Source organism: Cardiocondyla obscurior, linkage group LG04, assembly GCF_019399895.1.
Source record: "Cardiocondyla obscurior isolate alpha-2009 linkage group LG04, Cobs3.1, whole genome shotgun sequence".
Lineage (NCBI taxonomy): Eukaryota > Metazoa > Arthropoda > Insecta > Hymenoptera > Formicidae > Cardiocondyla > Cardiocondyla obscurior.
The window spans coordinates 10546257-10573470 of NC_091867.1; the positions used below are offsets into that span (position 1 = coordinate 10546257).

At 36.8% G+C, this 27214-nt stretch overlaps 3 protein-coding genes across 10 annotated transcripts; 1 reads left to right on the forward strand and 2 right to left on the reverse strand.

Annotated features, from left to right (window-relative positions):
* Positions 1-1385: 1385 nt before the first annotated feature.
* LOC139101937 (ATP-dependent DNA/RNA helicase DHX36) lies at positions 1386-8055 on the reverse strand. Of its 3 annotated transcripts, none has more exons than XM_070655463.1 (15): positions 7992-8055; positions 6219-6471; positions 5241-5771; positions 4836-5025; positions 4574-4748; positions 4294-4442; positions 4015-4147; positions 3740-3932; positions 3362-3626; positions 2968-3260; positions 2471-2897; positions 2180-2388; positions 2020-2105; positions 1825-1916; positions 1386-1715 (listed from the first exon to the last, which is right to left on the reverse strand). In XM_070655463.1, the coding sequence occupies exons 2-15, from the start codon at positions 6280-6282 to the stop codon at positions 1673-1675; spliced, it is 2850 nt and encodes a 949-aa protein (XP_070511564.1). In that variant the 5' UTR covers positions 6283-6471; positions 7992-8055; the 3' UTR covers positions 1386-1672. The 3 variants fall into 3 exon arrangements, with proteins under 3 accessions (XP_070511564.1, XP_070511565.1, XP_070511566.1); XM_070655464.1 differs by lacking the exon at positions 7992-8055 and adding an exon at positions 7159-7285; XM_070655465.1 differs by lacking the exon at positions 7992-8055 and adding an exon at positions 6774-6883.
* LOC139101941 (synaptic vesicle 2-related protein) lies at positions 6806-10810 on the forward strand. 3 transcript variants are annotated; one of them, XM_070655473.1, is made up of 8 exons: positions 6806-6944; positions 7369-7603; positions 8447-8631; positions 8709-8905; positions 8992-9055; positions 9138-9263; positions 9395-9603; positions 9729-10810. In XM_070655473.1, exons 2-8 carry the CDS (start codon positions 7438-7440, stop codon positions 10336-10338), a joined length of 1557 nt encoding a protein of 518 aa, XP_070511574.1. In that variant the 5' UTR covers positions 6806-6944; positions 7369-7437; the 3' UTR covers positions 10339-10810. The 3 variants fall into 3 exon arrangements, with proteins under 3 accessions (XP_070511574.1, XP_070511575.1, XP_070511576.1); XM_070655474.1 differs by lacking the exon at positions 6806-6944 and adding an exon at positions 7209-7309; XM_070655475.1 differs by lacking the exon at positions 6806-6944 and adding an exon at positions 7699-7894 and having other exon boundaries at positions 7467-7603.
* Actn (alpha actinin) lies at positions 10789-27183 on the reverse strand. 4 transcript variants are annotated; one of them, XM_070655469.1, is made up of 15 exons: positions 27051-27183; positions 25777-25912; positions 17825-18059; positions 17315-17650; positions 16956-17045; positions 16437-16522; positions 15813-16158; positions 15442-15718; positions 15199-15370; positions 14881-15117; positions 14704-14788; positions 14454-14557; positions 14134-14373; positions 13755-14051; positions 10789-13670 (listed from the first exon to the last, which is right to left on the reverse strand). In XM_070655469.1, the coding sequence occupies exons 2-15, from the start codon at positions 25876-25878 to the stop codon at positions 13512-13514; spliced, it is 2766 nt and encodes a 921-aa protein (XP_070511570.1). In that variant the 5' UTR covers positions 25879-25912; positions 27051-27183; the 3' UTR covers positions 10789-13511. The 4 variants fall into 4 exon arrangements, with proteins under 4 accessions (XP_070511570.1, XP_070511568.1, XP_070511567.1 ...); XM_070655467.1 differs by lacking the exon at positions 16956-17045; XM_070655466.1 differs by lacking the exons at positions 16956-17045; positions 27051-27183 and adding an exon at positions 26432-26527.
* Positions 27184-27214: the final 31 nt, after the last annotated feature.

Consider the following 27214-nt stretch of genomic DNA (forward strand, 5'->3'; position numbering starts at 1 on the left):
AGATATCCTACGCGATCTATAACCATATTGAATAAAAAAATTAACAAATTTGCGCCTACTACACGTATTATATTTTTATTGTTAACAATAATTTGTTAGATAACTCTCGATATGAATAAAAGAGGGAATAAAAAAGATAAGCTCTTATAAAGCGATGAAACATTACAGTTTCTCTTTCAACTTTCAGCGTGCTATATATGTATGTTACATTTGAAAATCAAATTGACACAAATGTGATAAAAAATTATATATATATATATATATATATATATATATATATATATATATATATATATATATATATATTTTTATTTATATATATATATATATATATATATATATATATATAAATAAAAAAATATAAAATAAAAAAGAAAAAAAAAGGAAAAAAGTACAAATAAATGCAAATGCTGGTACGCGAGATCGAACACACAGAAAAGAGAATTGCACGTACTGACGCGCGCGTGTGTTCGTAAGTAAATAACAAAAAATCCGTTTTCCTCAAAGAGGAAGATAATAATTCCGGGATTGCGAAGTCATTCTGCATTATTGTGCCGGCGGATTAGATAAAGAAGAGGCGGCGCGCCGACAGTTTACCCGACTCGAAAAGTGCCGATACGCGATACTTCGCGCCGCGAAGCAACATTTTCAAACGGCGTTGGGCGGCGTTGCGCCACGGGATGTTTAATTGCTCGCGTAGAAGTAATATCTTGGTTGCGCGATGAAACGACCGGAATGCTACCCTCTTCGCTCGCTTTTGCCTTGCGCGAGCGCCGAGAAGACGGCAGCACGTTCTACGCTTCCACCTTCATGAATGACAAAAGCTGGCGTGAAGTATGGACGGGTCAAAAGTTCGCACATTGTTGCGCGAAGAGCCTAGCCCCGCTAAGGAATCGCGTCACGTTATTCTCGTCTTCTCCGAACGATTCCCGTTGACAATCCGGTCTAAATCGTCGCTTCACGTAAACGGAAAGTCGTAGCTGCCAGTAGTTACCCGACCACATTTAGAGCAAACAGTATGGCTGCAAACGTTTCAGAACAGAGTATTATATTTATTTATAAAGAAGATTAATAGTTGATCGACGAGTCATTACATTTCGCATGCGTTTCACCAAATTTTGTATATTAACAAATTTTTTTTTTAAGTAATATGAAACTTAAATTACTTTTATTATCGGGATAAACATGTTTCTTAGCTTTGGCACGTTGTTTAAAAATTATTTTGCAATTAAGAATAATTTTTAAATGGGAATCGCATTACGAATACAGACGTTTTTTAATTTTTGTTTTACTAATGAACTGAATGAAATCTTTCATTATTAGGATCGAGGTCGCAAGACATGGTAATAAGTTTAGACATTGATTACTTTTGTCTCAGATGATGTTTCATCGCTACTTATTGTATATTATCGAGTGTATAAGTATGTATATATGTACATAAATTTATTTTATAAACAATGATAGAAATGGAAATGTTAAATATTAAAAAAATTGATTTAAAAAAGAATTGATAACAATTTTTTAATAAAAAAAATGTTTTATAATTTTTTTTTCGATACTAGGCATATTTTAAGCGATACCAAAATAATTGTACAAATTTATATAAACAATTAATAAATTAAATCAATTACCATAATTAAACAAGTCTTCATTACTTTCTCCCATATCATTGCTAATACTTATCATCGGTTTGAGATACCAGTTCAATAATACCACTGTAACATAATACAAAAATTGATATTAATGATTATAGTTATTAACGTAATATTCATTTCATTAAGAAATTATCATATATATAAATAGTAAATATATATGTCAATTTACTTTAATAACTGTCCCTCATAACTTGACCAAGATACTGTTGCTGGATTTGTAACCTTATGTTCCAGTAAACTATTAAAAGCTCGCTGAAGTTCCTGTATAATAATGAATTATTAAAAAATAATTTTTTTTTTTAAAAAGGTTTATATGTACATATGTCATTACATATTACATGTACATATGTCTATCTCTATATACCTTTATCATTTCCGCAGTTTCTTGTTTACAGATAATGCTTTCGGCAAACTTGAAGTTATTAATTACGTACCAATTCTTTTCTCGTACTGAAATACATTGTTACCATTTATGAGAATAATTATTTTTAATAAATACACTTAAATAAAAAAGTTATACTTACCTATCGATATATTTGGTCCGGCAAATAATAACATTGGTACACTTACACACGTAGTATCATGTAAATATATGGCGGTGGAACGCTGCTTCGTGAAATACGTTAAATACCGACTAGGAAATGAATCAACTTTATTGTTTATGCTCGACGGATGTATTCGTACTTCACCATCTTCTGGTGTCCAACAGCCCACTCCATTTTTTAAAAATCGCCTAAAATAATTAATTCAAATCGATGTATTATAAATAATTCTATTTCAAATAAGCAACAATTAAAATAAATCGATGTTTATACCTTACAACGGCGATGTTAGGATATAATCCTGCACATACGATGGCTTTTATTAATGCTATGTTATTCGAATTTCTGTTAGAGTTAACATGTTTTGGGTTTTCACTATCCAGAAATTTCATCTCATATAAATATTGTGCAAATTGCACTTTCATTTCAGAGAGAAGCTTTAACGTATTGAAAGAGAGATAATAATCTCGGCAAAATTGACGAACAGAACCTCTTTGACGTGTAGTTTCGTATCTTCTCAAAGCTTCTGCGAGAGCAATATGATCACTATATTGTGCCATGCTGAGTTCTGACTTTCTTTTTCTAACTTCCTCCTCTTGTCCTAATGGACAATAGAAGGCATCTTTAAACGTGAGACTAGCAGCAATAGCAAATATCGGTTCGACACAGGAAAACAATGCACCCCACAAAATCATTTTTCCTACAACAAAACACATGTTTTATTAAAGTTATAACAGAGCCGTGTTGTTTAATAAGAGTAATAAATTTACCTGTTCTGGGGTCAAGTGGCAAGTGCGCCAAATGATAACCCAAAGGGGTTAAATTCTCATATTTGTCAAGAGCGTTAAGAGTTTGAAGTAACTCGAGGGACAATTCAATAGCTTTCAGATCTGGCGGATCCATGACAGTAGCTAAAAATTCTTTTACTTTTCCTAGCTGCAAGGTTTTTATCTGCAAAATTACCTCTTCTAAGCGCGTTCTCAACATCTCTGGCAACGGATATTGGTCGAACGTCATTTCTCGTGCTTTTGTATACATATGATAACATTCTCCACTTTTAACTCTAAATAAAACATATAACATATACATTTAATGAAATAAAAAAAAAAAAATATATATATATATATCTTTTAATATAATATAAAAAAATATAAAATATTTTACCTGCCAGCTCTACCACGTCTTTGCTTTGCATTAGCTAAAGTCACCCATTCGGGTTCTAAAGTTTGAATATTATTTTTTACATCAAATTTCCCAAATTTTGTTTTTCCGCAATCTATTACATATACGACATCTTCTATAGTTATTGACGTTTCAGCAATCGAAGTTGCAATGATTATTTTACGAACACCGTTAGGTGGTTCTTTAAAAATAAGTTTCTGATCAACTGTCGGCATACGTGAATGAAGGGGATAGATGACGTACTTGTCTATATAAAAAAGAAAATATTTTAATCATAATGCTTTAAAATACTTATCTGAAATGCTCAAATAAATAATGATTAAAAAAATTAAGTGCTTAAATAAATGCTCAATTACTTACTACTCGGATAACGATCAGAACTCATCATTTTATGTAAATTCGATATATCCATCATACCAGGTAAAAATATAAGAATAGCTCCAGGATTTTTTACATTACAAATATATCTGACTAAACTTTCTATGAGCTCCAATGAAAGATCTTCACTTAACGGATTTCGTAACTGATTAATAACGTGCATTTTGTATTTTGTCTGAAATTATATAAAATGTTTTATTAATTTCTAATTACTAATAGATAACGTATATTAATTTTTTTCTATTATCTGTAATTACATCAGCTGCAAGTTGTCTGATATGAGAATCTAACATATTTTGGAATTCATTTTTTTTTTGTTGTTGGTCTTTATATCTCTTTAAGTGTTTCCTGTAACCTTTAGGCTCTGGTGGAGGTGCGGGAAACTCGAAACTAAAAAATTAAAAAAAAGAAATAATTATCATTAAAAAACGGCCCAGATTAAAATTTTTGAATAAAAAAAATATATATAATTATAATATTAAGATTTAAATCCACAATAAGTTAATTTACATTGTTTAAATAATATGTTAACTTACTCAACAAGTGACAAAACATCTTCTAAATAAAATTCTTCTACTGGATAAGTAAATCCTGGTATATGTATCATTGGGCAATTGTTATAATATGTCGAAAATCTTTCGGCATTCAACGTTGCACTCATTAAAAGAATTTTTAGGTCCTTTCTCTAAAAAATAAATAAAAAGTATTACAAACTGAACTACAGAACACGATCGAATAATTTATGAATACCAAAATAAATATGTAAAGTCTTTAAATAACACAAAATGATACATTATGTAATTAATTTAAACTTACTTTCGGAATAACTTGTTTTAATAACGTAATAATAAAATCACATTCTGTGGTACGTTCATGAATTTCATCCAATATTACATGAGAGAAATTTTTTAATGCTGGATCTTGCTTCATAATTTGTAACAATATACCGGTAGTACAGAACATCACACTTCCTTGCGTCCGTATAGGCGTTCTATAGAAACAGAGAAAAATAGAAATAAAAAATGTTATATTTTAAAATAAAATATTAAATAGTATAAATATATTTTAAAAAATTCACTTTTCAAGCCGTATCTGGTAACCGACAGATGTTCCAAGATCTTCTGCTCTTTCCACGGCTACACGTTCAGCAACAGAAATAGCTGAGATTCTCCTAGGTTGTGTACAAACTATTCGAGTGACACTACCATTTCCAGCTTCTAATTCATCATCCAATATAAATTGTGCAATTTGCGTAGTTTTGCCACATCCTGAAATGTTTTGTAGACTATTACGATAGATCGTTATTAATTCGAGTTTTAAGTTTTGGTAATAAAAAATTTAATTAATAAATAAAAAATTATTTTACCGTATTTAAAAAATAAAAACAAATGTTTTTAATTATTTTAATATATGCAGATAATAAAAAAAAAAAAACTTATAAGAAGAATCCAATTTTATGTTACAAATGATTTTTGTGGCATACCTGTTTCTCCACTAATAACTACAACTTGATGATCTTCAATTAATTGTAATATTTCAGACTTTTTTTTATGTACTGGTAACTTGGATCGAAACTTCAACATATTTTTATAAGCATCCTGGCTCTGCTTTTGTCTGTATTCATTTTGTAACATGGTGTCTAGATTACTATTTCTTTGCAATTTTGACTGTACAGTCATAGCTTTGTCAAGATTGTCTTGTATATCACCGTATATAATATCGAAAAATTTTTTTTTGAATTGATTATCGAATATCTGACTATGCTGACTGCCATGTCCTGACTTCATATTTTCACAAGGAATCACATTTTCAAAGCTTTTTGCATTCTTTAACATGGATTTAATATTTTGCTCCACTTTTGCCGATATTCTAAGCTCTTCTGAAGCGTTTCTTTTCTGTTTTTCAATACTTTTATTTTTATAATACATCCCTATTTCTTTTCCTGTCAATCCAGGAGGTCTTCGCCCGTGCAAATACGCTCTTCCACGTCCAGATGCCGATGACGGTGTTTGTTCTAAGAAGTTTATAAATTTTATTTGAAAAATCTCTTATATTTCACAAACTTTTGGTTAACAATAGATTTATTAAAAAATAACGACTATTATAAAACTAAAATATTACGCGCTCGAAGTTTTCAGTCAAAATAAAAATTTTCTTAGAGAAATAAAAAGAAACTATTAAATTTCAAATTAATATTACGATCTAAATTATTTCAAATCTGATTACAATCGTTAAAATAATTTAAATCATTCTTTAAAAAGATTTGTTAATCGCGTGGAATTTAAACAAAAAAAATTTTTTTAATACATATCTAAGAATTTTAATTGCTTTTCGATATTTAAACTAAGAATCAGATAAAAAAAAAAGCAAGTACATCTAACGAAAAACAATTGTGCGTACAAAACGTCAAGAACGTGATGAACAAGCTAAGAATCGAATCGTTCATTGAAAGATTTCTTACCATCTCTGCCATGTCGTGAGAAAGATTGTAACATGTTTCTAGAGCCCCGATATCGTTGTGACATTTTGTAAAACGAGAACGTGATCACGTTAATACGGTAAATCTCTTACTAGCTTATAAACGGCACTTCTCATGTATCGCAACGAACATAACCTCGTTCTCGCAGGGCGTCCGCTCGATTTTTATTACTTGCCCTTTATGCCGCCAATTTTATTTCACAGATTAATCACTTGTATCGTTACAGTTGTCAGAGCTTGAAACAAAAATAACGTTTATAATTAAATGCAGATAAAACGAGATAAAAAAACACATGAGAAACTTATAACTATCGATGGACTTCTTTTTTTTTTATTTTTTTGTTCTTACAGTAACTGCACTGATTTACACTTTTCGACACTTGAAAGAAAATGGTTGAATCTTGATTACACGTATACGTAAATAAAATGTAAGAACGCTGTCGGCTGCACCGTTTGCTTTTAAAATAAAATTAAATGTAACTCCGAGGTGTTTCGAGTGTCCTTTTCTTTCGTTGGTGATTAAGTACGAAGGGGTTACCTGTGATAAAATTTGATTTCTAACTTCTGGAATGTTTTATACTTTCTGCATACGACGCGTAAACACGAGGACGAAGGGAAAGTAAAAATGGCACGTAAGCGCGAGCTAGAAGAAACTAATGCCGATGTGGAATGAACAATGGAAAGAGTTACGCCCTTTGATCTTTTATAAGTACGTAAACAGCTGACGAAAAATTTATTGAAATATAAAATGAAATTTGTTTATTTCAGAGCTTATTAATTTTCCACTTAATTAACTTGCTTTTTTTTATTACTATTTTTTTTTTAATACTTTAATTTGTTTATATCCTTTTACGCTTATTAATTAAATTAAGCCATACGATTTTGTTATTATTTAAAGAAAATAGCACACAGTCGTGATTTACCTTACTCGTTCTCAATCACCGATGCAGAAAGTACTTATTATGTATGCTGGGGAAATACTTAACCTATGAAAAGGTTTTGGCTTTTGATATCTTCGTCCATGCCTCGCATGGCACGCGAAACTCGATAGATTTCGGCGAGGGATCAATGAACGTATGTCGTTAGAACTCTTAGAAGGGGTCTCAATTAACTCGTCTTTTTCTTTTCGACAGGTGATCCGCAAACGGTGAGAAACGTATTTATGCTGTGACAACTTCGACGAGCTATAAGCCAGCGTCAGCATGTCCGACACGGATAAAAAATCTAACGAGCCATATCGCCAACTGGAGGAATCGCACGGGGCCGAGCTAAATATTGGCGGCCAGAGCACGTCGAGCTGCCACACAAGTTTGGATAACAGCACCGAACGATCTCTGGAACTTTCCTCTGTCGTAGTTATACCCGACGGTACGTTACGTTGGACCACAATCTTTTGTAAATAATATAAATGTAATATATACCGGTATTTTAATTTAATTATCTTTTGTGTCTCAATTGTACAGAGGGGCTTACTTAACTTTAACACAGGAGGAAAGGACTGTGCTATAAATATTTAATACCGCATGATAACATAACATTGGGAAACTGGTTTTACTAATGGCGTTTAATTGTGATTATATAAAACGCTGTAAAGTGTCTTTAACCCGAGTACACTTTAGATATGCATGTACGCAAAAAAAAAAAAAAAAAGAAAATTAGGTGTGTATATTTTTCATAACTTTTACGTAGTTATAAAATATATTTTATAGTAAATTTAATAAGATAGAGTGTATAATTATTAAGAATAATTACTTACCTCGAATGTAAACGTCGCGAATAGTCCATAAGCAGCTTCGTGAACGCACCTGCTTGATGTGCCAGGAGAAACTATTCATATGTTATCACATGAGTGACTGTCTCTCCGCCTGGATTCTAAGAAGTGTCATCAGCATTGATATCTTTTTAAACCTGTATCTGACTAGCAGTATAAACATTTCGCGATATGTAATACTAGCACAAAGCGACAGTTGTGTTAAAACTCATTTTATATATATTAAAACGCGCTCGGATAAGCGTGAAAGGAAAAAAGAATTATGATCCGTCAGTATTTTTAGAGTTTCCTACATAAAACTTTACAATTCAAATATAAAATAATACAGTAACGTAAAAAATTTAAAGAAACAATAATCAATTGAAAAATAATGTAATAGAGCATGTAATAACTTAATTATTTAAAAGATTATTGAACCAAAATGAATTAAATTTTGACAGATACTTTTACTGTGGTACAAGCTATCAATGCATTAGGCTTTGGAAAATTCCAAGTAAAATTGTCTTTGTTCACTGGTCTCTGTTGGATGGTGGACAGTATGGAGATCACGATACTGAGCATTTTAAGTCCATCTTTACATTGCGACTGGGGTATTTCTAGATACCAACAAGCACTGACTACAACGGTATTTTTCTTGCGTAATTATACCTATAAATAGCGTAAATGCATGTCATTTAAATTTATTATGAATTGAACTTTTAGGTAGTATTTCTTGGTATGATGTTAAGTTCTACTTTCTGGAATAATTTGAGCGACAGATACGGCCGTAAGCAATCCTTAACTTTATGTGCCGTGCTATTGGCCTATTATGCATTTCTAAGTTCATTTGCTCCGAATTTTCTTTGGATTTTATTACTAAGAGGAGTCGTAGGATTTGCTATCGGCTGCGTACCGCAATCGTAAGTATTTGGTAAGTTTTTTAAAGACGAACAATTGGTTTACTTTGAAATTTTTTACTACTATCGATACCTTTTTTTTCTTCCAGAGTAACGTTGTACGCCGAGTTTTTGCCAGCAAAGCAACGGGCAAAATGCGTTATTTTATTGGACGTAAGTTTGTATCATAAGTATGCAGATTACCGTAAATAATTAAATTCGTAACGAATAATAAAAAATATTTATAATGCATTAGTGTTTTTGGGCTCTTGGAGCTTGTTTCGAAGTGGCAATTGCATTAATTGTTATGCCCAATTTTGGATGGAGATGGCTGCTCATGTTATCGTCCATTCCTTTATTCATATTTGCAGTAATAACACCGGTGTGTAACAAATTTAAATACTTTCAGTGTATATAATTTATTTAGAAATATTGTTACGCCCGCGAGTGGCTTAGCGCTAGCGTAACAATATTTTAAAAAGAAATCATATAACTAATTTTATACATTTGCAGTGGCTGCCAGAATCTACAATATTCGATATGACAACCGGAAGAACCGACCGTGCGATTTCAACATTGGAACGTGTAGCCAGAGAAAATAAAAAGTCATTACCTCTAGGAAGATTAGTCATGGATCGATTTTATCAAGGCCATCATGGTCGATTTAAAGATGTTCTAAGCAAAGAAATGTGCAAAACCTCTACTTTACTTTGGCTCGTGTGGTAGATAACTGCAATATGATATTAAAAATTCATCTGGACATCTTTCCAACTATTTTATAGCTTTGGCAAACAATCTAAATTAAAATTCGTAGATAACGTTTTAATTTTTAATACATATTTTGCAGGATGAGCACAGCGTTTTGTTATTATGGAGTGGTATTAATGACAACTGAGCTATTCCATACGTCCTCGGAACAATGTAGTTCGTGGGGTACAAACGATGACGAGGGTACATGCCAGCTTGACTGCCGATTACGACGCAGTGATTTTATCGATCTACTTTGGACAACGCTAGCAGAATTTCCCGGCATATTCTCTACAGTTTTTGCAATCGAGAAAATAGGCAGGCGAAAGACAATGGCCTGCCAGTTAGTCATGTTCGCCATAGTAGTTTGTTTCTTAGGCAGGACCTGCTTGTTGAGCAGAGCGGGATTGACTATCGCCGTTTTCTTAGCCAGAGGTTTAATCGCTGGTGTATTTCAAGCTGCATATGTATACACGCCGGAAGTGTACCCCACACATTTACGAAGTATAGGCGTGAGCGCGTGCAGCGCTATGGCGCGAATCGGTGCTATGATCACTCCATACGTAGCGCAAGTATTTCTACAGTGGTCCATTACGGGAGCCATGATTATTTATGCGACAACAGCCTTGTGTGCTGCAATCGCTACGCTCGCACTTCCTGTGGAGACGAAGAATCAACAATCAAATGAAACATGTCAAGAAAATAGATAGACGTCTATATAACAAAGTATTTTAGCATATTGACCGGAAGTGATTATTCTATTACATTATTTAAGATATTTTTATTCTCATCGTTATATTACGATATAAAACTATTCATTTTCAATTTATTATTTAATCAAATGAACATATTAATAAGTTATATTACATATATATATACGTACTATATATTGCGTATTTATTATGGTATTAATTAGAGAGAAATCTTTTTCATTTGTACAAAAGTCTGTTATCAGACTAATGTAGATTACACCATATAAAAACTCAAAGACTGACAAGTATGCAATTTTCAAGAAGAGTGCCAAAACAAATGTGAATATTTCATGGTTTCAACTTTATAATTACTTTTGAATCTGTTTTTTTAGCTAATAGTATTTAATAGAATAAATAAAGAAATAAAAGTGAATCAATATTAACATACACATTGTACACTTCTTTCCCTTTTTTTTTTTTTTTTTTTTTTTTCAAAGATTTATTTTCCCGATATTTTTGCGTTTTACAATGTTATTTATTATTAATCTAGTTTAGGAAGATGAAATGGGCAAATTAAGTATACAATAGCTGAAAAATGTAATGCACCACGAGACGATGACATTTGAACAAGATTTTCATAAAACTGTTGCAATTCAATGAATATTAGCCATAAATTAATAATTAATTACAATTGTAAGTATAGGATACATATAAATGTAATAAGAATGTATTTCTTTATAACGACATTTGACAATTGTTCAGTACTTGAAATATTCTATACCTTCGAATATTCGTTTGCGAATGTCGTGATGCATCAGATATATGTATATGTTTCAAAGTATGCGCTTTTGGCATTACGTATAAATTCCTCACGTGTTGTACATGTGAACAAGTGTGTGTGTATTGCTTTATTTGCGTGTATATTGTTCCAGCAGTTAACTTTCTGCATATATTTCTCGTATTATTACTCGTGTGCCCAATATATAGTATATTTTGAGAGAGAAAAAGAACAAAAAAAAAAGGAATGAGAAATTAAGTACTCTCTCAAAAAAGAAAAAAAAAAGAACGCAATAAAACAGACACGGAAAAGCATTTAAAACCGCACCAAGCAAAATTAAGAAAAAAAAAAAAAAAAAGAAACAGTATATTTTCACCGATAGTAATTATATTTTACACACACGTGCATCTTTACTTAGAGATTGATTTGTCACAAAGAATCGGACAATAATGATGACTCTGATGCCAATTAATTTTTTTTTTTTATAGATAAGGCTACATCGTATTTGAAATGTGATACGAAAACTGCATTCTGCTATTCACTGCTATTGTTGGCAACGAATATCGGAACACACAGTCGAGAAATGGTAGCTGCGATTTAGAGATTTACATGGACTTTATATTACAATTAGCGCCTTATCGCTCTTCACAAATATTTATAAAAATAAATACTTTAAGAAAAGTATTTTTGTTCACTAAAATAGATATATATGTGTATATATATATGTATATGGAGCGATATAATAAATAATTATTAAAATCAAATAAATAAATAATTTGCTTCGTTCAGCATATGCGTTTCGCGTATCTTTAATATACGATTTACAACGTATGTAAGGCGACGGCTTGTCGTTTAAGGATTCGTAGTGTCGCGCTTATAAAAAAAAAAAAAAAAAAATATCTAAACATTATTCGATTTCGAGCATATGTTTTCTGGATACTTAGCGAGAAGGTCGATTTATATATCATTAAGACTCGCAAAATACGTAATTATTACTCTTCTGAGTTTTAAGTACCTTCGTGGTTTCTCTTTCTTTATTCCGTTTGTGCGAACATTGATCTATGGCTTTACAAAATATGCGCTCGACGCACAACATAGAATTTGCAATCTTTAAATAAACACGTTTCAAATACCGACGAACATAATACGGTTATAAAATATAATGAAGATACAATGAATTCTGTAAGATAAGTCTAATCCAAAAAGATTAATTTGTTACGTTACGCTACATTAGCAAAAATCACAAGTCGAAAAATATATGTGTATATCTCTTTCACCATATAATCATATACAAAATGTAGGATATAGAACTTTAGAATAAATATCCTGATATATATCATAGCAAGTAGTACCTTGATAGTAATAATTCGGAGAGCCTCTAGTATCAATGCACTCACTAACTATATCCAATGATGTGAGCTTCTCCTTTTTACCATAATTGTCCCAGACTAAAGTATGTTCCTAAATATAATATATTTCCAAACGGAGGAATTATAGATCATATTTATCATTGGCACTTACATTTTCAAAAGAAAAAAAAAAAAAAAAAAAAAATGTTTAATTTCTAATTTTCATTCCAATATAGAATACATGAAAGATTAGAAGAGTAAGCATGTAGCAAAACGTTCTTAGAAAAGTCATTAATTTTGTGTTCACACTTACGTTACCTATCTTTTTAACGAAAGGTATCCAAATAATCATATTTGATGCTTATTATTGTCACGTTAACAGACTTATATAAAAGTTACCTTAGTTAATCTTCCCTGTACGTATGTTTGATATGTGATTTCCATTTGTGTGGAAAAGATATTCTTAGTTAAATATCTATTTTGGTTCGACGTACTTAGATCCCTTTGCGTTAAAATGATGATATCATCTGTTTGCTTATTAACTTCGGACGTTCTCCTTCAACGACTTCACGTATATATGCGTACGTACACTGAGAGTCGGATATGGCATTTGCCGCGGCGAACGGCGGTTAGCGTATAATACTATCGTGATGTGCGTTGATCCTCGCACGAAACCCATAGTTAATATACCGCACATCACGATAGTGTTATATACTAACCGCCGTCGCCGCGGTAAATGCCATATCTATTTTTCAGTGTGTGTATGTACATAATTATTAGTATATAGAGTAATGATCGATATTATTGTACGTATAGTACTCTTTTACACCGAGTTCTGTTTTCTTAAAACGTATCGCCACATGAAAATACATTGATGCAGTAGAGTACTGAAATAAAAGAAATTTTTAGGCATTGTTTACTTGACAATTGACGAATACCTGATCTGCTTCCATTTTTATAAATGTATATATATATATATATATATATATATATATATCGTAAAATCATATATATATATATTATTCTGTATCAAATAATATTGATTTTTACATTATTACGTCCATTTACAGATCAGATTCGCCATATAAAGCTGTCGAAAAGGAGCGATAATCCAATGCTCCGGGTATAGCACTCGGTCCTTTGTACGGAGGCATTCGTTGAATGCAGTATTCTGCCTGATCTGGTGGTAATTCTCTTCTCAATTCATCTGGCAAGATGTAAGGCTGAAAGACAAGATTTATTATCTCAGTTAAACAGCATGCAATTTTCATTATTGTAAATTATTAAAAAAATTGAAATATTCTTACTTTATCACCAGCAAGAATGCGGAAACTGTCTATGACTTGTTCTGCCGTATCAGTATCGGTAGATTCGCGCGTCATAAAATCGAGGAAGGCATCAAAGTGCACGTAGCCTGAATTGTTGGGATCAACGATAGCTAGAATTCGTTGGAAATCGATATCACCTTGTCTGTCTTTTCCAATAGAATATCCCAGAGACACAAGGCAAGATTTAAACTCATCCGGTGCCAATCTACCGGTTCTGTTCTTATCAAAGTGATTGAAACTGCTGCGGAATTCGTTCAGTTGCTCTTGAGTAATACCCTGAAACGATACATTTGCGCTTGATCACAGAGATTCCTATTAAAAAAAGCCATATTTAATATTTTTATTAAATAACATTTACCTTTGAATCTCTGGTGAGAATTTGATTTTCAACTTCATTAACATTGCGATTGATTGAAGTTAGAAGCTGTTCCCAACCGACACGCAACGTCTCCATGGTGTACTGAGTGTAGCGATTTTCGAAGATCATACCTTCCTGAACCGCTTGGTGAATCTTTTCCAACTCCTCAAGATGAGCCTTATATTGATATACCGCCTGTTCATATTCTTTCAGACGATGTAATTGATCCTCAAGAGTTCCCTAAAATATAATTACTGCGTTCTAACATTTGTAAACTATATAAGTGACAAGTAAATTTTGATATAAAATCAGTGGCTCACCTGAAGGCCAAGACCGATCGCAGTGACGGCATCCAATTGTCGTTCTATCCATGGTCCGACAACATTCGCTTTTTCGGCAAATTGTCGTCTAAGTAGTTCGTTATCTATTTTTACAATTCAGGAAATATCTTTTTCTATTTAATCGTTAAAAATATTTTTTAATAAGTCATAATAAAAATATATATATTTAATATAAAATTAATTTATTGTGACCAGCTATCGGAAAAATGTTAGAAATCACAAAGGATACTTTGTTGTTTGCGAAGTTCAGCAGCCAAGGTACCGTCGCGTTGAGGAACTAATTGTCTAACGTCACTCCATTTCTTAGTAAGATCCTAAAGCAAATAATATTAATTAATTAATTAATAAGATAAAAATAAAATAAATTTCTGTACAAGTACACTCAAAAATTTATTCTTCGACCAACCATTGCAGTAAGAGCGGTGTAAGGATTTTCTAGGCCGCCAGGAATCTGATATTGTTTAACTATGGATTCAACTTCGCGTACTAATCCCACAATTGAATTGTATTCCTTATCTGCTTCACCCAGAGTAGCCTTAAACGCAGCGTGTGCGTCCATCAGACCTTGGATTTCTTCCATCGTGTGAACGATAAACATATCCACTAAATCTTCTCTGGTTCCATCCAACCAATTATTAAATGGCTGAAAATCACGTAAAATTAGATATAACCGGATAAAAAAAAGAACTGACAATTTTACAAACATAATCAATCAAGTATTTACAGCAGCACGCTTGGCAAACTCCAGATGTAAAACATCTATTTTCTCCAGGATTTTCTCGGCTTCGTCGAGAGCCTGACGTCTACGTTGAGTGAGCGTACCTAAGCGATCCCATTGATCGCAAATGCGTTGACATCTAGCATTCACGGATGCGCTATCGTGATACTCAAGAGTGCTGTAACAGAATGAAAATTTTATAACATCGAACAATAATCGTCCAACATAGCTCACGAATTTTAATATTACTTAAGCTCTTGAGCGATAGCCGCAATTTGTTCTACGCGATCCTGATGAGCCGCAAGATCCGACTCGAAGGCCTCGTGCTTCTTTTTCAAAGCCTTGAGTTCGTTTAATTTACATTGCCGGAAATGTTGAGATGTGAGCATTTCCTCCTTGCCGGCAGTCCAGTCTTCGTGAGCATCTGCCTTGTGCTTGAATTTTTGCGCTAGATGTTCCAGTCGTTCTAGACGCATCATCTCGGACAACAACCAGTCCTCAAACGTCTTCTCGGCTAACTCCAGATCTAAAAACAATTTTTAATACATTGTTATTTTTACCAAAAACACATAGAGAAAAGTGTAGATAAGTTTTTTATTTTTAAAAAAAAGCAAGCTTACTTCTCCAGGCTTTATTTATGTCGGACACCATTTTTCCTTCCGTGGGCATGTATGCCGGTCTATTGCTCAACCTCAGCTTGGTCTGAAGAGTATTAAAATTTGTTTCCAGCTTAGCTTTCTGTTCAACACGCGGCGGCTTATGCTTGCGCCGATACGTTCTATATTCCTCCAATTTCTTTTGACAACCGGCGAGAGAATTGTCGGTCTGCCGATTCGCGAGCCATGGCAATGTTCGTCGTATCCAGTCGAGCAGGTCGGAAGCCAAGCGTTCGTATTCCTCCATAAGGCGTTCGTTTTCTTGATTTACCTTCAATACCTTGCAAATTCTGTTGGCCGCTGTCTCTGCCTATAATACAAAAGTATGCATTTTTGTTTTTCCCTTTATAAAATAAAATTCTCAGATTAGTTTTGTACATTTAAAATGTGTATAATTTACTTCCATTGAACAAGACATATGTATGCAATCATGACTATAGCCATCTAGAAATGTAAAAAGAAGTAACTTACGATATATTAAATATTTAAATTTTTTTTCGCTGTGCGAGTTAATAATAATATTTTCAATAATGCGTTACGTAAGTAGTGTATTAATTCGTTTGTTAATTTTAGTTGCAAAACACACACCTTTTGAGCACCGCTAAAACAGTGGTAGTATGACGAAACATAGGTCATCACGGCCCTCTCATCAGGCATTGCTGTATTTCGCATATCTAGAAAAATACAGTCGAAAGAACTCAAACCATGCGTTGTTAGCGTAAAAACTCGATTAATCGTAAACAAGTCCGTCAAAAAGCGGAATGTTATTAGTTATTCGTTACATAATTTTTTTTCGCAATATCATATTTTACACACATAATAAAAAATGCGACGCCCCTTGCATAAACTGTGCTAGCGAAAACAATACGAAATTCGGTATTAACTAATTTCGTTTGTGATTAAAAAATATTATGGGACACAGTGAACAATTTGTTTCGATCCTCCGATAAAGTAATTAAATTAAAACAACAGCAAAGATGGATCAATTAGCAAGTTAGCATACGATTCGTTCAAATATAGTTCGCGTTAACGAAGGGTTGAACAGTAATCGTTTTAAAGTAAGGGTGGGGAACGGGGGAGAGAGAGCAACACGCATTTCTTTTACGCTGACCTGCTGGGCACCTTGAAACGCGTGGTAGTAGCAGGACACATACGTCATGATAGCTCGCTCATCCGGCTTGGGAGTGTTGATCAAATCTATATAATATCAAGGATACATATAAACATTAAGCGTTTATACATGTCACTTTGATACTCGAAAAAAAAAAACAATTCCAATCGTAGTTCCATCCTACACAGCGAAACGTAAAAAGCAAGTATCTAATCACGACCGATTCGATACGATCGTCTTTTCGATGCTATCGAATAAAGTAACAAATATGTGTCCCATTTTCGAAGACGTACACGTCACAAATATCAATCTTTTTTATCTTAATTCTTTAAACGTAAGCGATTTGAAAGCCTACCATCGGGATCCAACATGCGAGGAATGTCGAGATACTTTTCAGCGACATCAAAGGCAGTGTTCAAGTTCTCCAGCGGGTTATCCTTGCTGAGTTTGTTGTAATCGATCAAGTCAGGCCGATGGCGATGGATAAGAGCGCAGAACGCGAGACCGTCTTTGAAGGACAGGTGGAAGTTTTGTACGTTGACATTTTTGTACGGCGCTGTTTTACGTTGGCACCAAAGCAACAGTCCTTCCTTTGCGGTCATCTCCTCCACGGAGATATCCTGGATTGCGAATCTCAAGATAATGGTCCATATCATTCCCAAAGTCATTTTTAGATTACCGTCAACGATTTCTGTCGAGAAAAAAAAATTACATTAATGGAGAAACGCATAAAGCAATATAAATAATATTAACTTATAAAAAAAAAATAATTAAACAAAATATATTTAATAATTTTTATTGTTTCTTAAGTAATAATTTCTTTTATTTTTTTTTCTCTCTTTTAATTCAAGAAAGAAAAACTTACCTTCCGCGCCAATTGAAACGAGCTTGACGCCTTTGCTAGCGATATAATCGAGAGCTTTATTCACGTTTGCAATTTTGTGGAACCTCATCTTGCCTCTATCGGGCCTTGGAAGGGTCTCGCCTGAGATCACCTCAAGCAACAACATTAGTTTCAACCCATTCCTGAAATCGTCCTCGATCGATTCGATGGCAGTGCCTGCTTTGCGTAGATGCGAATTGCACCAAGCTGTGAATGTCTAAAGACAGAAAAAAAAACAAAATTAATTAATATGCACGTAATAAAACCGGCGCTAAGCGAGATAAGTTGACGGGTTGATAGCAATTAAGATAGAAACGATATAAGTAATAAATTATGAAAGAAAAAAAAAAAAATTAAAATAGCGAGAAGATCGAAAGGTCTTTCGAATCGAAGGGCAGTTCAACCGAAGCCAATTACCTAATTTTTCATACGATATACCATGAAGAAATAAATCATTTAAAACAGGGGATTGAGTTTCTCCGCTATACTGCTTAGTGTATATTTTAGTAGCGACCCCGATCCCTCCCGCTATATATATCTTCTTGTCCTGGTTCTTAAGTCGCGCTTTCTATCGTTCTCCGCAATGATTTTCGGATAAACTTTCGATATCTTTTTACATTTGCGAGGTAAGTGCGCGTCTTCGCCTTCGTTAAAAACCATTCCCACGCACGAACGTATGCTACTTTTTCTTTTTAATACAGATTCCGCGAATCATATCAAAAAAAAATTCTCGCGGCACGATTTCTGCGTCGAGAAGATAATTATTAAAATTATATTAAATGATAGAACTTTGCCAATTTCCGTGCGAGACTTGATCGACAGATTCTTAACGCCCGCGGTATTTTCGTTCGCGCCGATAAAGCTTCTTGCGCGATATAAGAAATCGTACGATGTAATAAGTTACGTCATAATCAGAACGAACCCCAAGGAAGTCAAGCAGAGATAAATTTCTAAAAAAGAATTAAAACGCGAGTACGCGAGATATTTATTCGAACGATCGCGTAGCAAAGTAGCGCTCGATCGAAATTGATTAAAAACAAAAAAAAAAAAAAATTAAATAATTAAATAAATAAAAAAATTAAGCTCCAGTTGCTGGACGGTCGAAATTTTCGGGTTGGAAAAATATTGCGTGAAATTCAATACGGACGGCGTGAAGCCCACGACCGGCCAATTTTGGACATGAGCCACCCTCCTAACGTCTCTCTTGCACGCGGTCTAAGATCTATTTGTAAAACATTGACTCCTCCCGCGCCCGAGTATCGAAGCATTTTCGAGGGCATTTTCGAATCTGTTATTCAATAAACCCGCGCGCGTAATTCTTATTACATCATCGATTCCGTCACGTCGCGTTGAGCCGCGAAAAAAGAGAGACGTCCGCCGCGGGCCGTTCGACAATTCCGTTTCCGCCAAGATTTCGCGTACGCGCGGGAAAACGCGTCACGCTGATTTCGTTTTCGCCGAATAAGTATCGCGCGACGATACGCCGAGTGATTAAGACATCCGATTCGTCGGAAGCGCATCGTCGCGCGATACATTTGCAGAAATCGGTAATTTAATACGACGCTCAAAAGCCGTCTGTGCAGCGGCTGGGAATACGATGCGGCCGTATCGATGAAACTACGATCGCACGAAGCACACGGATAAGGAACGTCCTCGAGAATGAAGGAATGCGACGATGCGTGTTTTTGCTGATAACACATTATTTCTATTTCCGTTTATGCGTTACGCGCTACACGACGAATGTATTATTAAAAAAAAAAAGAAAAAAATATATATATAGTATATTAATAATAATAATAAATTGTCGCTCTAAAATTCAACGCTAATGTGCGCTCACACACGCATTTAGAAACGCGCCTGGTTTCTTAAATTACCGTTTTATCCAAGGCAGCATTATTTTACTATCGTCAAAAAACTCTCGCGCTCGTTCTTCGTTACCACGATAACGTCTCGACGGTGTCGGTGGCACCGTTACAAATTTCGTTCCTCCGTGAGTCACCTCCCTACAAAATCTTACCGTATGACACACGCCGGTATATTAAAGATAATACCAAGCACTATCGCCACTCCCGACCGTACCTCGGGATTATTTCAGTGTGCGATTTTCGCCGAACGATCTCGCGTACGATGGATGGACTTTTTTCCGCGCCAATTCGCCCTCGACTTTTGACTTCTATAATTCGACCAGCGGTCTACATTTTTCCGTCTTGTCATCCTTATCGTTACGTGCCTTATCGAAATACACGCGCGCGAGCGTGAAACGTAACCTTCGGCGAAGCGCAACATCGTTTAACGGGAAGACGAATCGCCGCTTGCATTTGCAAAAGTGTCCCGGCCCTAAAGCCTTCATTCGCCGAGTGTTTTCTATTTCTCGCAGACTGGGAATGCGTATTGCTTCCCGTCACGTTGCATTTCGAACTTGGCAGCGGAACAATTTAATTACGGCTCGGTCAGCAAATGTAATTTTTCTCGCGAGAACGTCAGATCTTTTCAACGTGTTCCTTCGACAGGTCTCTCGAAGCTCCTCCACCGAAATAGTTAACTTACGTTCAAAGACAAATAATTCAATAATTCTCATTAACGTACGCAAATTGCATTCGAGATATATTTGAATCGTAAAGATTTTTTTATATTTTTTTAAACTTTTTTAAAAAAAGTTTCCAAAAACTCGAGTTTTTCCTAAAAACCGAGTTTAAAAAAAAAAAGCTTAGGCGTCTCGAATTAAGTTCGCTCTTAAGGATCACAGGAATACATTATTTCAACAAGGTAGATTACGTCGAGTAAAATTTTTTTTTTTTTTTTTTCCTCATTCACTATACTCGAGATTATTTTTCTTTCACAAATATTTCAAACATTTATTAATAAATTCTTAATAGATATTTTTCAGTGATACTTCGCGCAGGGTCGTTTATTTTCATTTCTTCTCTTTCGATAAGATATATCGTTGCCGCTGGCGTGTCTAACGGGTCATTGATAAGCCAAGTCTTGGCACCGGTGGTCGAAAAAAAATTTAAAGGAGAGCCCGTGAATCGCGGAATAGTCACGAGCGTGGGCACGAGTTGCAATTACTACTCCGCGACCTTTCAAACGAAGCCAATATCTAGGCAATATCTAAAATAGTTGATTCGTGGGTGTACGGTGAAATATCTGAGCGATGAATATGCGTTTGGCGCACGCAGCTGCGTGCAGCCGAGGAATAATCTCGCCCAAGAAAAATAATCGCCACTTTCCACGTTCCATTATTTCCGTTGTTGTCCGCCTTGCTTTTTGTATCTGTTCGCGCCGAGGTGCCTCCTCCTGTCGCATAACGTTTCTATTCTTATCGTTTCTCTCGACGTTTCGCAATAAAAAAGAAAAGAAAAAAAAAATTATCTGCCGCTCTACATTTTTATAACGAAATAAAAAGAAACATCGGTATTTTCGTCCATCACGTGGGATCGTCAAGCAATAACGTACACGCGGATCTAATAAATTTCGTCGATAACGATACGTATGTTGCATACATGTCGTCGCGACGATGATCTCGTAGTCGAAATATGGCATGTATCGACTATTCGGCTTCAATTTGAAATTTGGCGCGCGGCCGAGAGCCCGTCAAAGGTTAACGATCTCACCCGCGCGTGGACGGCGGAAAGAAATCGATTTGAACGCGGAACGAAACGGCGGCCTCGGCTTTCACTTATCCGCGATCATAAACGGCGGATTACACGTTATCGAGCTCCGTCGTCCGCCGTAAGACGCCTTTCCTCGACGGCGATGAAGCCTGCCAAATTGGCGCGCACCGTCGGACTCGTAATACGCGAAAAGGAAGAACGAGCTGCAAATCGGTAAAGGACGTCGGCGTGAAATTCACATCTTCGAACGTCGACGAGTCGATCGACGACTTCTATGAATAATCAACGTAGTATCGATAATTCGGTTGAAGTCAAGAGGCAAGCCGGAGCTCCCTTGGCAATTTACTACAAGAGCGCGACAAATTTATAAGCTTGTCGGACGAAGCGCCCGGCGCGATATCTCCTCCAAAGTCTAATCGGAGGATGTGAAACTCCCCGACTATGATCGACGGTGTGCGACTACACGTTATCTATTTATACGGTCTATTTATAAGTAATGTCGGAGACGTTCGCGCGTAACACCGCGAGAAGTGAGAGTAACGTCGACGAAAAGCGGCGCGCGAAGGATCTTTTTTCTTTTTTTTTTTTTTTTTTTTTCTTCGACGGCTATTGACCAGAGCGAAGCATCCGATTCCGAAGTTGCCATGTGCGACCCGAGGCCCCGAGTTTCATTATTCAGCACGCCGACCGTCGGGATTGAGTAACAGTCTTGAATCGCGGGGCTGATATTCTAAATGACTGAAGATGCGCGCGAGAAATAGTACGCCCGATCAATCAAGCGAGTTACATATTAATAACAAACGAAATCACGGACGACAGTTGGTTGACGCGTCTTATCTACGAACTCGATTCGACGAGCAATAACAAGAAATATCCGCGTTATAAAGCAACCATGAAGAAATCATCTGTTACCATCGAATGTAAGTGGATGATTCAGGACATTCTTCCAGCTACAGCCGCGAAAGAAAAATTGATAACTTCGGTATTTCATATTGCACGTTAAGTTGAATATCGCTCGATCGAATAAAAAAATCGGAATAAAAATATAACTGTTCTTTTTTCTTTCTTTCTTTCTTTTTTAATTTATATAACGTAGATTACGCAATATCATAGTATCTATTAATTATTCATCTATCCCAGTTAATTTTTCGCACCTAGACAATTTTGCTGCAATTGAAAGATCTCTTTCTTTCTTTCTTTCTTTTTTTTTTCTCCTGAGATCTGATAAGTTTGCCCCCGCGAGCACAGCTGTTTCCGCGATCCGTTTAAACGTCGTCGCCGATGAAGGAAAAGAAATCCTACTCGCAGGAATGTTTCCGTGCACGACGCGACGACGTGACGACCGGTGATTTTACGAGAAATTCCCCTGTACAGTTAACCGGCCGACGCGTGTCGTACAACGTTCGCTTCTCCTCCTACGTATTAGCGCACTTAACCGGTACTGTTAATTGGCACGCCCTATCGTACTCTATCAACTCCGCGGCGAGTACAAGACCGGGGCAAGTATAACTTAAATACCACGGTAGCGAGTTTCTCGATTTTCTCACGTCGTCCGGAGGTATATATATCAAAGTAAACGTTTCAGATATTCGTGATAAGGTGAGAACGCGCTCTCCCCTTGAAATTCCCCCTAGTACGGCTCTACGATTCTTGCGAAACTCTCGTAGCAAGTTATCACCTATGAACGAGGTCTTTTCTAGATAAATTAGATTCGAAATTACAGCCACGTTAATTTGATTCGTATCGTGAGTATCTTCGTGAAGCGGTCGAGTAAAATTTATTCGCAAAGTAAATAAAATATAGTAAAAAAAAAAATAAAAAATAATAAAAAAATAAAAATAAAAAAAGCTGAGAAAAAAAAATCCTACGAGAAATAAGAGAATATTTAACTCTCGCTGTTATCCCTATCGTACTTCCTCCTTTCTTTCGAGTTTCACAGAATTGCGTTGCCGTCATAGAACGTTGTTCGAAACGGAGCGAGCTCGCGTAAGCTTTTCCGCGACTGGCAACGACATGTTCGATGTGTTTGACGTGCGGTTCGACGGACGGAATGAATTTTCCGCGACGGCAGGCCGCGATGAATGCGGGTTTTCGGGTCGCGCGCGTTTCCGCGACGGGGCACGCGGTTCTCTAAAATTAGAGGGCGTTACGAAAAATGCTCGGCGCCGCGCCGAGGCCCACAAACTCGATCTCCTCACCGACAACGTTAAGTTTTATTAGCGCACGCATAACCGTTATCAGCGACGGCTTATCTAATACCTGGCACGACATTGCCGCGGCATCGTTCTAAGTTAACGTCGAATTCCAAAAAAAAAAAAAAAAAAAATATATATATATATATAAAGAAATAAAGATAACGCGGGGACGGAGGAAAAGGAGAAAAGGCTTCGTCAATGCGAAGGGGAACAGCTTACGAGTCATCGTGAAAATCACGGGCATGACTCATTGCGCTCTTGATTATTTTTGTCATAAAGTCTGAAAATACAATTCGAAGGGCTGCGACGATATACGCGAGAAGAGGCAGGGGGCTCCCGGAGAGCCTTGAGCTTCTGCCAAAAATGAAGAAAACACTTGCAAACGCATACTCGAGAACGATCCAATTTATCAGTATCTAATGGTCAACGTCGGATGTACGAGGCGAATTTTTCGCGAGCGAGAAAAGGGAGCGGCGAGCACGGCATAATTACCGCATTATCATAAATTCGGAGGAATTTTATTTCCGACGTCTTTCCCGTCGTCCTGGCGGTGACAATTTTTGCCTTTTAAAATATTCCTGATAAAGATTACGTTTCGCTTCGACGATAAAACGTACAAATAATTTAAATAGAACTTTTAGCACCCATTCCTCGCATATTAATTTTCTAAATGTAAGAAGTAATGGAGATGTAATCTTATCTCGCGCGCCAGCTGTGATTACATTTGGAAAGCCGTGTAATTTACATATATTTACAGGACTACAGTATGCTATCTGTGCGCTTACGTTTATTATATAATTAACCTGCGGCACGAACTATTCGTTCTCCAACACGCACTTTGATCATAATTATTTCGCGATACGATTATAAAAATTTGGATTACTTTCCAATTGATTCAACGTCCCCTCCCCGTTCGATTTCCGATAAGATTATGATAATCGCAAAAAAAAAAAAGAAATTGATAATCGCGATTGATTTCTCCCGCGAGTGACTTTGTCAGTAATATTAATCACTCTCGTTTCAAACGTTCAATCCTTCAGTTACATTTTTCACGGTCAAATTCACTTTTTTCTTATTTTTTTTCTCATTTTATAATCGCAGAAAAAAATCCGACATGTATATAAAATTTTACGTTGAAATTACACGACGAACGAATTGAAAGTAACTAAAAATAATTAAAAGTAGAGATTTTAATTAAGAAAATTATTTATTTACTGAGTTAAACGTGACGTTCTACGTGATGCATAATAATTGTAACGACGTTGAAACAATAAATCGTATTTGGAGCCGGCGTTTGTGCCACTCCCCATACGTGGGTTTTTTTTTTCTGTTCCTTGCGATGGACAGCTGCGAGTCGCGTAAAATAAAACAAGAAAGCAATACAATGTTTTCTCTTTCTCTCTGGAACAGGTGTACCATGCGTAATACCGGATCTTCGTGTATCTATAGCCGTGCACTCGCTTTAAATGCGGTAACGTACAGTCGGGGAAAAATAAATCAAAGGCGTTTCCTCCGCCGGCCACTTCAGCTTATTGCTCTTATTATCGAGAGAAAAAGAGATTCTACAGATTCCACTTTAATTATCATTCTCATCACTCGGTGGGTTTAATAAATTCCGATTTTGCGAGGCTCAATTACCTCGATCTTTCCCAAGAAATTAAAAAGGAAAAGAAAAAGAATAAAAAAAAACCGGTCGTTTTCTTTTATTCGCGCGACTCCAGCAAGATTATTCCGCGCACAAAAATACAATATCGAGAGACACAAGGCGGACGGTTTCGACGAAGGCTCCGGTTAATTAAATCGGAGATCTGGTATCCAATAAGAGAGAAGTTTCGTGTAAAACGAACCCTCTTATCGGATCCTTCACCGAGTTTGATCTCCGGTTAAATTAATTGGAGCTTGGTCGAAACACAGGGCCTTACCGATGATTACGCGATCAGTTCTGATCTATGAAAAGCGAAGCCGGGCCCATCCGGTCGGGTCTGAAGGATTGTCTCGAGGCGAAAGAAGAAGCGAAGAAAAAAGCGAGAGAAAAAGAAAGAAAAAAAAAAAAAAATAGGGGAAAAAACCGGAAAAAAAGAGAGAAAGAGGAAAACATATCTCTACTATGATAAGAGCGGCTTACCTTTTTCTGCTGCTTCTCCCAGGCGGGGTCCAGGAGACCCTCCCTCTCCCATTCTTCCTCCGGTGCCATGTATCCGTCCCCGTAGGCCTCCATGTCGTTCATCCTGCCCGGTCCGTGTGTGCGCCGTTCCACGTTCCTTCAAATGCCAAAAAAGCCTCGGTGTCACACTACGTTACAACGCTCGCCCGGTTACAACAAGAGAGATATTACAGCGGCTGGATAAAGAAACGGGGAAAGAGAGAGAAAGGGAAGAACACGGGAGAAAGAGCCCGCGGACGCTTCTCTCCTCGGAGCGGCCGAGAGAAACGCTCGATCGAAGATCGATATGCGTGTACCACCTCGGCGTACGTGCGTGCGTTCGTTGCGGTGACAGCATTGCGTGCACCGAGGAGGGGAAAGGGGGGGGAGAGAAGGGAGAAGAGAGGGGTACGGGATTAAAAAAGGAGGAAGGAAGAAGGGAAGAACGGCGAAAGTGAACGAGGGGAGCAGCAAGCGACTAAGGGACGCAGGGAGAACGAATATATGTATATACGGAGGGGAAAGTTTCAAGATTTAGACCGAGGAAGCGAGAGAGACCGACAAAGAGAAGTGCAGCGAGACCCGACGACGGAAGGAAGAAAGAAAAAAAAAAAAGGGATAAAAAAAAGAAACGTACCCGCTAAGCCCAGAAAACGTTCGATTTCGTGTCGTTCTTTCCCTCGCGCTGACCCCTCTGCCACGAGTCTGACATATACGATTTGCTCGCCGGCGCACGATACCCCCTCTTCCCCTTCGCCCCCTGCTCCCTTCCCCGCGGCAACAAGCCCCGCAACGTCCACCGTGCGAGGACGTGGGTCCCGTAACGCTTCTCTCTCTTCACCTTCCCCCGTTCGGGGAAGGAGAGGGCGAGACCCCTCCCATTCCCGACACCCTTCTAAATTCTCTCTACTTCGCCCGCCCGCCCCCTCTCCCCCGCTTCCCCTCCCCGCGCGCGATCCTCGATCAAGTGAATGCTCGGCAATGCAAAAATAGCGACTCCGTTTTACGACAGGATTTGTTTTGGTCCAGCGCGGGGAAGGGAGGAGGGAAGGTAGAAACCGTGCGCCGGCGGCGCGACCGCGTACCAAGATATCGCGAGTTCGCGGTTAGGTTAGACAAGCGCGTCGAAGAAGAGCAAAGTCTCCGGCCGACGTTCGACGTACGGGCCGGGCCCGGGGGCCGTTACGTTACTCGGCGAACGACGTCGCGGCGGGGCCGGGGCTTACGGCATTCTCTCGCTGGCTCGGAGAACTAACCTCTGTCCTTCTTCCTCGCACACACGCGCGCGCGCGGCGTACGCACGCACGCACGGCGGATTCGGCAGCTCTGCTCGCGAGGACGCAGGAACGACGAAAATAGCGTTTCGAGACGGACACCGCGGCACCTCATTCACCCACACGCGCGACTAAAATAGGACCGG